This window comes from Ailuropoda melanoleuca, chromosome 1 (genome assembly GCF_002007445.2).
Source record: "Ailuropoda melanoleuca isolate Jingjing chromosome 1, ASM200744v2, whole genome shotgun sequence".
Lineage (NCBI taxonomy): Eukaryota > Metazoa > Chordata > Mammalia > Carnivora > Ursidae > Ailuropoda > Ailuropoda melanoleuca.
Window position 1 is genome coordinate 165,340,114 of NC_048218.1, and position 14,398 is coordinate 165,354,511.

At 43.5% G+C, this 14,398-nt stretch overlaps 1 protein-coding gene across 1 annotated transcript in view; it reads right to left on the reverse strand.

Annotated features, from left to right (window-relative positions):
- JAZF1 (JAZF zinc finger 1) overlaps positions 1 to 6,905 on the reverse strand; it is a 213,089-nt gene extending 206,184 nt beyond the window's left edge. Inside the window, exons 1-2 of the mRNA XM_034644258.1 lie at positions 6,873 to 6,905; positions 6,729 to 6,801 (exon numbers count right to left, since the gene is read on the reverse strand). Of these exons, the coding sequence (XP_034500149.1) occupies positions 6,729 to 6,801; positions 6,873 to 6,905 (106 nt within the window). The remainder of the gene's footprint in view (positions 1 to 6,728; positions 6,802 to 6,872) is intronic.
- Between the last annotated feature and the right edge of the window lie 7,493 nt (positions 6,906 to 14,398).

The following is a 14,398-nucleotide window of genomic DNA, read 5'->3' on the forward strand; positions in this document are numbered from 1 at the left end:
CTCTTTTAGGGAAATGACTGTGTCCCTTGGCCTCCAGAACCCCAGAGAGCCTGGCAGACAGTAATAACCCACAAAGCGATTGTAGTTTTGCTGAAAACGGCCAAAGAATCAGTCAGATGGCTTTATCCCTGAACACTGACTTAGAATGCTCTGGGAATAAGACTCTGGAGAGGTTGTTTTTAATAGTAGGAGGGACCAGAAGGGAACACCAGAGACATAGCTTGGAATTCTTGCAAATATAAGCAGAGTGAAAGAAAGCTCCAGGTAGAGGAGGGGCGAGGGAAGCCGGGAACGTGCCTCAAGAGAGCATTCTGGAAGGTGAAATGAGGGAATGGAAGAAACACACTTTGTTTATTGCACAGTGTTTCCCAGACCTCCCCTGCCAGTGAGCAGACTGTAAATGTCACTATCCTGTCCCAACACGTGCTGTTAAGTCAGTGCAAGATGACTTAAAAATGTTGCAACTATGTTAAAAAGATTACCAAAGATGTTTTAATTCTTAAAATCTTGTTAACTGGGTTAGTAAAATCACAACTGTTTAATGTGATAGCTGAAAGAAAAAGAAGAATCACCAAAACATCTCATGACTTTTTTTTCCCTAAGAAATTGTGTTTTATAAGTCCTCCTATTTGTCCTTCTTTTTAAAGGGGAAAAAAGCAGAGAAAATAAAACTACAACATGTTTTATTTTTGTGTTAGCTATACAGCCTGGGGGTATTTTTTCTTTCTCTTTCTTTCCAAACAACATACCTTTTAGATCTGACACAAAAGACAGAAAGGAAAGAGTTGAGCTCCATCAAGCAAATTTTTACTGGTGACAAAAATACTGGACCAGATGGACTGTACACTTGCCAAGAGTGCAGTTAAATGTCCACGGGAGGACTGCTAGCATCAGCATGGAACATGCTAGTTCTTCTATCTCTGTTTTTGTTTTTATTCTGCCAAGAACTAAGGGTTTAGAGATGCTGAGGAAATGATCCCCAGGCAGTTTCAGTCTCTTGCTTAGCACATTACCTAAGTGTTAACACCTTAGCTGCAGTGGCATTCTGACGCAAACAGTCCCAGAAACAAATCCGAGGCTACAGAATTTCACCAGAGGTATTTCCAAAACTGGATACTTGCTAAAAGAATGCTGGAAAGGCTCCGACACAGGCGGGTCAGGGCTGGGAGTGCGAAAGCATCCACGACTAATGATGGGAGATGTCAGACCAAGATGGCTCCCTTCCAGTCCTGCAGGACTCCTGTGCTCTTGGGCTGTGACTCTCTGAGCATACACGCAACACTCTCCAGAGGATGGCCGTGCTGACTGATTTCAATCTTGTTGTTTTAAGACTCTAATTGGGAAAACCAGTTTGTGATTCCATTTTATGACCTGAAGAGATGAATGGCCTTTTTAAAAGAGGCTTTCCCCAAAAACCCTACAGAATCCATCCAAATGATGCCTCCACTCATCCAGAGCCAAGAGAACCAGCAAGTACCTCCAGAATCTTGGCACAGCTCCAGATCGCATTCCAGACCAATACTCCTGCCAGTTAACTCCTTGGCGCCTGCCTCACCCTTGAGCGTGAGGGCCTCTGACAAGCGGCTGCCATCCATCCTCAGCTACGTGAAAACACCCGGACGAAATCAGAGGAGACAATGCTGGAGTCTGTGTCCCCATCAGCAAATGAAGCCGAGCTTTATCATTTACCCAGCCAGTGGCAGAGGGAGGCAGAAAAGGCTGAGTTCAAACAAAACTGAATAGGGAGAACCATCACTCAAAATGTCTCCCTGCCACTTTAGTGTTGTCTGGAGGGAAGCTCCCAGGGGATGGTGAGCGGGGCACGAGCAGGACTGAACGCTGCTGTTTCTGGTTGTTGAACCTTGTGGACTACCGCTCCCTCAGTTGGCAAATGCAGCTATGCCCGCATCCCCGAAAGAATCCCTTGCTGCTCCTGCCCTTTCCCTGGGGACACCTCAGCCTCCCCACAATCCTGGGGACCTCCACACCGAGACTCCAGCCAGCCTCTCACCAGGGGCTGCCCATACCATGCCAGGCATTAGGTAATCGGATGACTGCCTCCCGGGGAACTCTGGAGGACAGGTGATGGAGAATGGGTCAGGCAAACCTTCTCTTGTTTCCTCCTTAGCTTCACAAAATGGAAAAAGAAAATAAAATAAGAAGGGAAATTGGGTTTTGGTCACTCAGACAAACAATGAATTGGAATCAAGTAGGGAAATCAGGGTCAATTCGTGAAATCTCAGTGTAGAAAAAGGTTGGAAGGGGCGGATGGGTGCTCTACCCAATCTGCAAACTTTACAATCACCTGCTGGTCAGCTTTGGCCTCCGTCTCCTGGTCTAGCGGTCCCTCCCCTGCCTCATTCTGCCTCTCCTGAGTTACCTACTTTTAAGACAAACTACCTGTATGACTTTCAAGTATGCTAGAAACTGGGCTAGGAGGTAAACAATATGAGCTGCTCTTCCATTAAAATAAAAGAAGGATCTCTAACCGGCATGCAGTTGATCAGTGAACACTCTAAGTTTTGTGATGTGTGCAAAATGAATTAGTTCCTTTAAGTTAAACATTCCTCTTGTCATATTAATTATACTATTTACCTAACTAATAAAATCTTTCCTAAATTGCCTTAAGGCACACTTCCCCACAGACCTTGCCAATGTGATCCCAGTGCCCGACTGCTACAATTCCATTAATGAGATTTAACTCAACTCTAACCAGGGCCGCATGAAATTCTCACGAGCAGGATTAAGTACAGAAAACACAGAGGTGACAATTTCAGGTTTCAAGATACCTACCCATACATGCAACATAAAACACAGAAGTAACAGGACTTAGAAATGTCACTTTTAAAAAAAAAAAAAAAGGAGAGAAAAAGAAAACATGAGTCATTGATAAACAATCTGTCGGCAATTCTGTTTAAAACCATCCAAAGCGTTTTGGGGTATTAACGATTGCCCATATTTTTCCTTGGAACTGCAGAGAAGCTGGCTCTGGTAGCAAAGACAGATGGCCCAGGCCATTAACTGAGTCATCCCTGTCTATGGTTTCAAAATGCTGTCTGATATCATGGCAACCTCTCACGAATGAATGTCGCACAAAATGTGATCAAGGCCTCTGCTGGGGCAGTCCCATGGGATCGACTCCATTTCTGAGAGGTTCCCAGGGCTCTGGAAATCGGGCCTCCGTTCACAGATTCTCAGAGCAGGGAGAACTTGAACACCCCCCAACCTGCCCTCTGCACAAGGCAGACATCGGGACAGAGTCCCAGCAACGGAACCAACAGCAGAGAACAGAACCAGGCTCTCTGGGTTCCTAGGCTCAGGGCCTTTCCTCTCCTCTCCCTGCTTCATCTTTCCCTGTGAAAACTGAAATCACTCACCACTCAGCTGTTTTCACAAGGAGACCCATGCTTCATGACTATGTTATTTTTTAATCTGGAGACCTGAGTACTGCACATAAATTAGGCATTTGTGTCACATGGGTTTTTTCTTGTTGGGGTTTTTTTTGTTGTTGTTGTTTTTTTTACTTTTTAAATTAAAAAATTTTTTTTTTCCTGGAGGAGCTGAGGAAGGATTTTTTTTTTCTTGTTTTAAGGTGACATGAAACACGGCACAACCCACTGTCCACTTCACCAGAGACAGCCTTGAGGACAAGAGTCTCAGCTCCCCTAGTCCTCCAGCCCCCTGGCTGCTGACTAGTGTTAGAAAACAAAGGAACGTGTAGCAGATTTGTTGAGCAAGGCTGAGCCGTGGACCTAAGGTGAGACCTGCTGCCCAAGAGGCCTGGTTTCCTGTGTCTGGATCACATTCAAAATACTAAAAAGCTTCTCTCCATGCCCGAATTGGAATCACGGAGGAAATAAAACTATGCCTCGGTGTCTCCTATCAGACGTAGGGCTTATGGAGACTGTAAACTTCACGGTTCCACCCACCTTGCAGATGACCCACCTTTGATGACGCCGCCACGGAGGGGCCCGAGTCCTGGGCGTCTGGATCGCATCTAAACTCAAACCAATCAGGGCAAGCAAAGCGACATGTTCTTATAATTAATTTCCAATTTAAATCCCTGGGGTCTTTTCCTAGGCATTGTTTTCGTCTTTTTGTACATAACTACACAAACAGAGGGAAATGAACTTATTTTCAACCCAGCTGGCTCACTGGTGCTCACGTGCAGAGGCCCTCGGCGTTAGAGCTGGGCACTGTTTTTGCTCTGGGCGGCAGCTTGATGCCGGGTTCACAGCACTCGCCGGGTTCTGAGTGCAACAGTTAGTTGGCTCAAAACCTCAACCCCCTCAAATGTTAACAAACTCACGCTAGTCCCCAAGGAAGTCCCCACTGGCCCAGTCCGTCTGGTCCGTGGGCTTGCGCACACCTAAGCCTGAGGCCCGCGGGCCTGGAGCGAAGCCAGCACCGAGTCTTCTCACCTACAGACACCCCCGCGCCACCTTCCCCGGATGCCTTTCCCCTCCCTGCTCGCTGCAAAGTGTACTTTGAAACAGTCTCCTCAGATGTGGAGGGCTGAGCTCTGGCAGTAATCCCAGGAAAGGGGAGCTTTTCTGTGGCTCTGTCCTTGATTGGTCCTCACCCTCAAACAGCTGTGAACCTTTTTCTTCGTTTACTTTCAAGCAATGAAAACTACAGCTTGATATCATTACTGTCATCTCTCTGCATGGCATCTAGGGGCCTTTGTCTTTAAGACCCATGTCATCTCTCCGAAAAAGAAAAGTCTAGAGGCACCGCACACCTCAGGAGAATGACCCCCTGGTGTTCATGCCTGAGAAAGCCGAGCACTTGGAAATGAAAAGTTGAATACACACACGTGGCCACATTTTTCCTCTCCTTTGCTTCCATGTCCATGTGGAAAAGAAGAAAAACCGTAGATATTTGCAAAGGTTTTATGAAATATGAGCTTTGGCTAAGCCAATGGTTTTGAAAATATTTGGAGCATCCAAACAGAACAGATGTTTTTGCAAAATTTTCCACCCTCCAGTCGCCGCAAGGCTCCTGTGTGATTCTGCCCCGCGGCGAGCCCCTGGGCAGGCTGGCGGCGGCAGTGGGTCCGAACACAGTGCCCCAAATCACCCGGCCTTTCTTACAGTTCAGAACAAGCCCCTTTTTCCTCCCAGCCCGTTGTTGCTCTTGTCTGGTTAGAGGAGGCTCTGGCATTCGAAGAGTGTGGAGGGCCAGAACGGAGTGTGGAAGCAACGGGAAGATACCAGATTCTCTCCACAACAGCCATCCACAAAGTCGAAAATTTCGTAAGTACAATGCTGATTTCTTACAGTGTCCTGGAGCACTAAGGTCATCCCAAACCCCTTATTAAAGCATGAGCTCCTCAAGGGCATAGCCCTGGGTTTCTATTCATCTTTGTACACCCACTCGCATACTGCACGCACACAGCTGACGCCCAAGAAGTCCGACGGAGCAGAAGGAAGGCTGTGAAAACCTTTGTGGGAACAGGGCCGAGACCAGCAGGCATCCTAACCAGAACTGGCTGCCAGCTAAAAGTGAGATGAACGGAGAATTCCTACGTGGTAAATGCAGCTGTCTAATATAGAATTGGTTGGTTTTCCCACCGTGTGAAGAGCCAGACCCCCTGTAAGCAATGAAATATCCTCACTGTCAGCAAGCAATGTACTGTGACACCAACAGGTTCCAAGCGACCTCTAAAACCGAGTCGAGGGCATAGGAGAGGCCTGACACCAAGGAGACTCGGAGCGTGGTACGAGGTGCAGGGAAGCCCCCAAAATGTTCTGAGAAGTTCAAATCACAGCATACTTCTGCTTTTTTTTTTTTTTTTAAGATTTATTTACTTATTTTTGAGAGAGAGAGAGCACATGCTCGTAAGTGGGCAGGGGGAGAGGCAGAGAGAGAATCTCAAGCAGACTCCCCACTGAGCACGGAGCCAAACTCAGGGCTCGATCCCACGACCCTGAGATCATGACCTGAGCTGACAGAGCTCAACCGACTGAGGCACCCAGGCGCCCCACACAGCATACTTCTTTTTAGCTCTTACGACCAGGACGAAGATCCAATGCCTTTAGCTGATACATCTCTGTCAACCACAGCTGGGAGAGTCTACAGTTTCATTGCTAAGCTCAAATTCTAAAAATCCTACCTCAACTGTCCTGCAAAGAAACTTTAATCTTCCATCTTCCTCCCAAACTTTTACAATTCAACGTAAAACAGGACCATTTGGAAAGGTTTTTGGTTTTTCAATAAATGTATTAATACACAAATGTGAATACTTTCCATAAATGTATTTTTAACCCAGCTCCCAACCTGCCAAGATTTCTGCCGAACCTTTCACTTACAATTTGCCACCCACATACAGCCCCCCAGATGGACCTTCCATCCAGCGACGGCACTTAGAGCTGATTAAAGGGTTTGGAGGTGATGACAAAAATACGCATGGTTGACAACAACAGGCAGCATGGAAGGGCACATCTGTGATCAGAAAAAGCGCACATTTGCAGAGGAAGCTGCTTTCGATTTGCATTATGACCGACGGTTTCAGGAGGAGAGGCGGGCTGCTGCAAGGGCTCACACGGCACGGTGTCCTAATAGGCTCTTAGTAGTTCTTATTCTAAAAGTACGGAACAAAACTACCAACAATAAAAAGGAGCTGATTTTAACTTTTGTTCTTGTCAGAAGACAGAACATGTTAAAGAAGAAATCAGTAATCCTATAACCTTAACATTACAGCCTGAAATCAGGAGAAGACACAGTACCTGCTTCAAATACGTCTTCGGTTCTAAAATCTGCCAAGACGAAGACCTTCCGAGGAGATGCATGAAGGAGTACCTATTGCTTGCACAAACTGAGTCCCACTGCAGATATGGTGGAGACACTTCAAACACCGTTTGCACCTTTACCTTGCATCTGTTACAACTGCCCTGGAGCACCATCTCAGCTCTTTCATTTCAGCGAGAAAGTGTGATAACGTTGTCAACCCAGGGTGTAAAACTGACTTGAAACAAACTGCTATAATCAACTTCCCCCAGACCAACTGAACTGTATGCTTGGGAGTATGTAATAAATAATTAATGCAATTAAAGAGATGGCATGAGCCCACTATAGAATTTAATCTGTTCAAGTCGAAGAATATAGTTCGTTTAAAATAATTGTTACCATATTTCCTTATGGATGTGACTATATGCAACTCCATGATTAAATAGCATAAAACAACTCCCAAAATCTGGTCTTCAATGCAAATTGGCATTGCTTCACCTTTGAGATAAATATCCCCAGACATACAAATTTTTGCATGTAACTTAAAAAAAAAAAAGCCTAGAAATAACTGTAGAAATGAGAAAATGAAAAAAAAAAACAAAACAAAGAAAATATAAATCACTCTTCATTCAGTTCCCTTCCACCCTGCAGAAAACCTATGGGCAATGTTTTAGAAGCAAAGATATAAACACCGAACAGCAGCTGTCTAAGTTGGAATGGGTTAGGGGATCACGGGAGGATGAACCTACATTACTTTGTACCATTTAAATTGTCTTATCACGTGCGTGTATTACGATTTTAATTTTTTGAAACTAGTTTATATGCACATGCATACACCTCCCAGACTTTTCTCTGGATACATATTTCTTTTTAAAGCTAAAATGGCAATTACACTGTGTGAATGACAGATAGAAAATTATATTTAGGAAAAACAGACAACCTTTCTCACCTTGTTGCCCACGCCTTCCCAACCTCGGGGGAAAAGAAACCGTAGCTCTGTCCCAGTACGAAGATAGGACTGTTATAATTAACATTAGCTGTTGGTGTATGAGTGTCGGCGGGGGGCGGGGAGGGGGGAATATGTGACCCACAATCTCTCTTTCACACAAAATCCAACACTGCTGTTTTCTAGATTCACTCGCAGGGGTTAGAGAGGATCTGTTTGATCCCCTAAGTTTCTAAACGAGCAACCAGTGTCCACAGACGTTATATACACACAGCTTAGCCCTGCCAGAGCCTGGCTGGGGGCCAGGCATCCGGACCTCCCACCCTCCACCCCATCCCAGCGTGGCTGTTAGTTGGAGGGCTCTTTCATATATGCGGGTTCATTTCTGAGATGGAGGGTCAGTCCTCAGAGGTGCCCCGCGGTGTGGTGACTTTGGGCTGCCCCACACCCACCCCTGCAACACAGCAATGCCCAACGTTTGCAAATCCAAGTCACGCACAGTCGCCCCACCTGACTCTTTGAGCCTGAATCTTTGCATTTTGCTTTATTTTTCATTTTCAATCAAAGCAGTTTAGTTGGGCTCAGTCTCTTAATGGTTTTGCCTAAAGCGCTGGTCCCCCCACAGTGAACCATTTTACAAGGGGCACTGAAAACCACCACCGTCTACTCTGTTTTGAGGAACACCGAATCCTCACGCCTCGTCATGCTGAACAGACCTGTTTACGCCCCTGACTTCATGTCTGCATCATTCTCCCTGCCTGGCAACCCCAGGAGGGGTGACTGTGACTGCTGGGCTGGGGCTGGTTTCAAAGGAACTAACCTTCCACGTTCAGAAGCCCCTGGATTTGTGAATTCTTCTCTGCCACAAAGGGAGAGCAGGTTCAGAGGCAACCTGGGTGTTCAAAGGGGTTGACAAGGTGCAACACATAATAAGATAAAATAATCACAATTAGAAAGAAATCGTAAACACCAAATAAACTCAATCAACTAAGTTGGAAAAGATGCTCAAAAAGGACAGTTTTCTTCAGTTAAAAAGATCAGAGGTGAGGCTTTTCCCCTCCAATGTATTCTATCACTTTCTATGCTTCATAAAAATATAGCTAAGTAATGGTATTATACAGGAGTCACTGCAGAATTTCAAAGTGCCTCATGTTTACCTATGCAGTGCTATTTTTTTCAGGTTCTGGGAGAGGATGTTTAAATTATTTGGCCTAGATACATTACTTTGCCCCAGATAAGTTAACAAGTCAGTGTCACGATGTCAAAAGAAGGGCCATTAAACGTTAGTTCACTGGATGAGGCTCACTTGTGGCTAAATTTAGTAATTTTTTCCCCAATGTTTTTTATTGTGGTAAAATACACAAAACATAAAATTGACCATCTTAACCATTTTTAAGCGTACAGTTTAGTGATACTAAAATACATTCACAATGCTGCACAAACATCTCCACCACCCAGCTCCAAGACTCTCTTCATCTCGTAAACCGAAACCCTATTCCCATTAAACAATAACCCCCCTATTCCCCCTAGCCCCTGGAAACTGCCATTATACTTTAGGTCTTGGAGTAATTATTTCTTTCAAAGGAATAATTCCAAAGTTTGTAGGGCTTAAAAATGGATTGGATTGGAAAAAAAAAAAAAGAAATGGAAATACATATATGGTATATATACACCTACATACACACACAAAGAGAGATTTCTAGCCTATGGAATAAGCTTCATATTTGTACGGACTACAAAAGATTCATGGCTTATTAAATAATAAATATGCTAGAAGAAATGACTAGGTAAGCTACTGTTCAGCAATCAGGCGCTTATAAAAGAATACTTAGATAATTACTGTTATCTTTCTATTATGCATACTATTTCCTATTAATGAGGACATCGTCCACCTCGCACACTGTGTGAAATTACCGTTATTATAAACGGCATCATTTTTGGACAAAGGCTTCCACTCACTGGCGTATCCACTGTGAGTCCCATGGGCCCAGAATGACTTTTTAATGACTGTTCAAGTGTTTTTAAGAAACAATACTACCGAACAATACTTACTTAATAACAAAACTGCCATACAATAACATCTATCCCTGAAGTAGGTCTTCATTTGAAAAGAAATCAAATGTGAAGGGAAAATGTGACCCTGGAAATAAAATCTGCTTTTAAAGAACTCTTCTCAGAAACCAGGCAGGGAGGAGTGAGGGTTAAGAGCATACAGTCTTTGGAGCCGGGCTGATCTGGGTTCAAATCCTGACACCTCAGACTTGTGGCCTGGCAAATCATGGACTCTCCCCAAACCTGTGTGTCTTCAGGTGTCAAGTGAGCACCTGTGGAGGAATGAGTATTTGAAATGACAAATGTAAAGCTCTCACTTGGTAAATAACTTCTCTTATCACCGTAACCCAGCATCTCAGGCAGTAACAGAAACGGGGACTTCTCCCTCACAGAACCTTCCGCTCCACAGAAACTCATTTATTTACTTACAGTAAGTCACAGAACTGAGCTATCCCAAGAATATAAAAATTATTGGTTAAATAAATGAGAAAATAACTTAAAAATACATACATAGAGAAAGTCAAAATCTTAACGTACCTTCCCAACCCTTCTCCCCCTTATTGATTTGGGTGTTCTTCTAGATTTTTTCTATGCACCAATAAATGTATATTATAATTGGCTGGTTTTTTTCCTCCCAAACAGAATTATGCTATCCATACTGTTCTGTAAATGAATTTACTCAATAATATATAATAGACAATATCGTTCTTTTTAATGGCTTCCTATAGTGAGGATACTTTATTTTACCACTCCCCATATTCATGGATATCTTGGGGAATCCAATTTTTTTTTTTTTTTTTTGCTGTTAAACAAAAGTTGAGCTAAGTGGTCTTGCTAAGTACTTGACTAATTTGAAACTTAATTTGATACTAGCTATCCTGAGCGCGGTGACATCAGACCATAAATAAGGTCACAATAACATAACGGGACGGATGAGAGATAGAGAACTTCCACTGGCATTTGGAGCTTTTTTTTCCTCTTTGACTCAAAATGGATCCATTGCAGAGGAATGCCTTCTCCCTATACTCAGTGCAGAGACAAAGCTCACGTGCTTAAACGTACATGTTTAGGATTCTAGACTTGGTTTAACTCAAATGGCCTTGATTGGATGGGGTCCCTCTGCAGTATTAAAACTGCTCTAATTGCATTCTTCAAGCCAGCTGAAGGCTGACAGCTTCCGCTCCCGGCTCATTATCAGAGCACTTCAAGAGGCTCCATTACGAGCAAAGCACCTGGTCCAAATTTATTTCAACGGCCCAGGGCAAAATGGGAAGGTGCTTAATGTTCAACCACAATGGTGACATTTTTATGAGATATCCAAGGTTCAGAAACAAATAAATGAAAGGTTTGAAAGGAGCACGAACAGAAACTGTGACAATAAAAATTCAACATTAATATATCAATTTTAAACCATATACCACCCATACACTTGGGGTAAGGCCAAAGGTTCAACACAGGCTCGACAGAAAGAAAAAGAAGAAAAGCCAATACCCAACTCCTCCCATGACAGGTTTCACTAAAAAGACTGATTGTAGGTTTAATTTACGGACTTCAGAATGAGATTCGGATTCTGAATTCTGGTTAGGATAATAATCACGTTGTCTATCTGCACCGACATCAGAATGAATGGAAATTCAGCCAGAAGTGAGTGTTCATTCTAAATGTATTATGTCCATACCTTTTCTCTGATTTGCTTACACAATTGCTGTGTTTCTCCATTTTAAAAATTCCCTTTTGGAAATGAATAAGTTAAAGATTCCTTACACAGATGTTTCCAGAAGAAAACACCGTGCAAATACGTATTTAGAAACTTTTTAATAAATGTATCACAGGAAAAATTTCCCAGGTAGATCACGGCAGGTCCAAAGCAAACATGGCATCCTATTGAATCAATCTATATCTACAGATTTCTTGTCAAGTGGGATTTTGCTCTCTGCGGCTGAGTACTTGCAGAGGACTTGGTATGCAGACGACAACCAGTTTTAAAGCCCCCAAACCCAGCTGCACAGCATTAGTGAGCTCTACCCTCCACTGAGAATCTGTTTAAAGAAATGTTTAAAATAAATATTGGTATTCTTTTACTAAACACAACAATGACACTCATTTTGGAATGTAAGAAAATGATGAATGAAAAATTATAACTCTGGCATTTTACAATGGGAATGCTGACTTAACTGGAACTATACGGATTTACTAAATGTTTAGTCTCTTAAAAGAAAAAGAGGAGGGAAAAAAAGAGACAGAACGAGGAGGATAATTAATCAACTGCGCTTGGAAATGTTTCTCAGCTATTAGATGCTTTTGGTATTGTAATTTTACCTTTCTCAAGCATTTTCCTTATTAAGCCAACCATACAGATGTGCAAACATTAATTGGCCAGACTATAAAGGCTTTAATTATTTTACTGATTTAAAAAGGCAATTAGGCAGCACCTATTTTTCACATATCGATTGTATCTACCCCGGGTTTTAGACCTGAATGCATGAATCATCGGGCAGCTAAAATAACCACAGGCTGCTACTTGGGCCTTTTATTATTTTTTTTCAACAAATGAATAAATGCACTTGAAATTAATTACCGGATAGAATCACTCTAACTACAAAAAAAAAAAAAAAAAGGCAAAATTCCTGTAGGATAAATTCTGTCTGTAAGCCACCCAGCCAAGAGGCTGCTTATGCAACTGCCTGCAGGCCCTCCAGTGTTAGGTTTGGGAATTTGGGAGCTTAGAAAAATCTTCATCTGGGTGTTCAATAATGGGGTGTTTCGTTCAGTGCTGATTTAGCCAGGCATGTGCCTTTCCTGAGTTCCACTGTCTCCTTTGAAACTACTTCACGGGTGGAGCTCTGGGAGCCCAGGGGGAATTTCCAAGTTCACCATGGAAACTGAACAGTCCTTTGGATCATGCACATCAGGGTCCTGGTTTGTCCTTCGCTTTGACCTCTCCCATTATCCTCTCCATCTTCTATCTAGTTAAGATCCTCTTTATAAAATAGATCAAAAGAAGTGAGACTGCAGGATGGCTGTTCATGGTGGTCCTCACGAGACTAACAATCCCAGCCTTTCCCATCTTTCTGGGACAGCAGAACACGTAGGGGTCTGGAAAGCCTCCACAAGATTGTGTCCGCTGAAAAAAATCTGAGAACCGCTGCCACGGAACAGATGGTTTTCCAGCTTTTGGACAACCTCTCAGCTCTACTTCAGGAGGTCGCCGGGATGATGATAAGGACCACTTATGGGCAGAGCGATGTGGTGGAAAGAGACCTAGATTCAGGTGAGAAAACTTGGCTGGATTCAAGCACTAGATGACGTTATCAGCTGTACAACTGTACGCTCTAAGCCTTTCTGGCTTCTGTGTCTCCATCTGTAAAATGGGCATAATTATGCCTGCCTTCCCTGTCACAGAGAACCGCTGGGACCATCACGCACAAAGATGCTTCGTAAAATGGAAGCTAGTACTACAAACATTGTCATTATTTGCACAAAGCCACTTCCTTCATTCAATCACCTGCACTGCCCTCTTGTGGTGAGAAAGCTGCAATGCTACTCAAAAGGCAAAGTTATTTCGTGACCCAAAGATTAAGATTCTATGACTGCCAGGTTACTTTTTCGCAACTAACTCTTGATTGTGAGGCTAATGGAGAAAGCGGCACCTGACACAGAATATAAAATGTAAAGGATCTACTTGGGTTTTTTTTTTTTTTAACCTAGATGTGGTAACAGAGCCTGAATTTCCACGACAGAACGGAGAGAGTTTAAGGAAAGAATCCTAAATTTTTGAACAGCAAATCCAGACAGTGCTCCTACCCATTTTTTTGGAACCATTAGACAATGATGTAAAAAACTGTGGAAAGTGTAAAGCACTGAACAAGAAGAGAACTTGTGCAGAAGATCAGCTGAGCACTGGTGGGAAGTCTTGCCCTCCTCCTACCTTGAACATAGATATCCAAGCCAGTGGAATTACTCGCAAATTACAGGACCAAAATGCCACACCCAGATTTGCCTGGACTCTAGAACGAGAAAAATAGACTTTTCAAACTAGTGGGGACCCAAGATACCATGTCATTCCACTTCCTTTCTTTAGAGTTAAGGAACCTAAGATCCAGATAAGTTAAAAAACCTGCCTAACTTGGACTGAGGCTGAATCCCACCATGGCACAGCAGGCAGCCGCCAGCTTCCACGTTTATCACCGCTTCACTCACAGCTCAAAATAAACCTTCAGGGGCGCCTGGGTGCCTCAGTCGGTTAAGCGGCTGCCTTCGGCTCAGGTCATGATCCCAGGGTCCTGGGATCGAGTCCCGCATCGGGCTCCCCGCTCAGCTGGGAGTCTGCTGCTGGGAGTCTCTGTCTGCTGCTCCCCCTGCTTGTGCTCGCTCGCTCTGTCAAATGAGTAAATAAAATCTTTAAAAAAGAATACATCTTCATTCCCATTTCTCTGTGACACCACTACACAGCAATGAGAAATACTGAAAAATATTGAAAAAAATTAAGCCAAAGGGAGAAAAATCAAATACCAATATTATCACTTAAAAGAATTCATTACAGGAAATCATGGAAGTAGCAAACCTCCACACACAAACTGCCTGAGAGTTCATCTGTGGGTTAGCAAATATTAAAATAACACCAACGACGACAGTCAGTTCACAAGCAAATCAATAAATGCCCGTGGATGG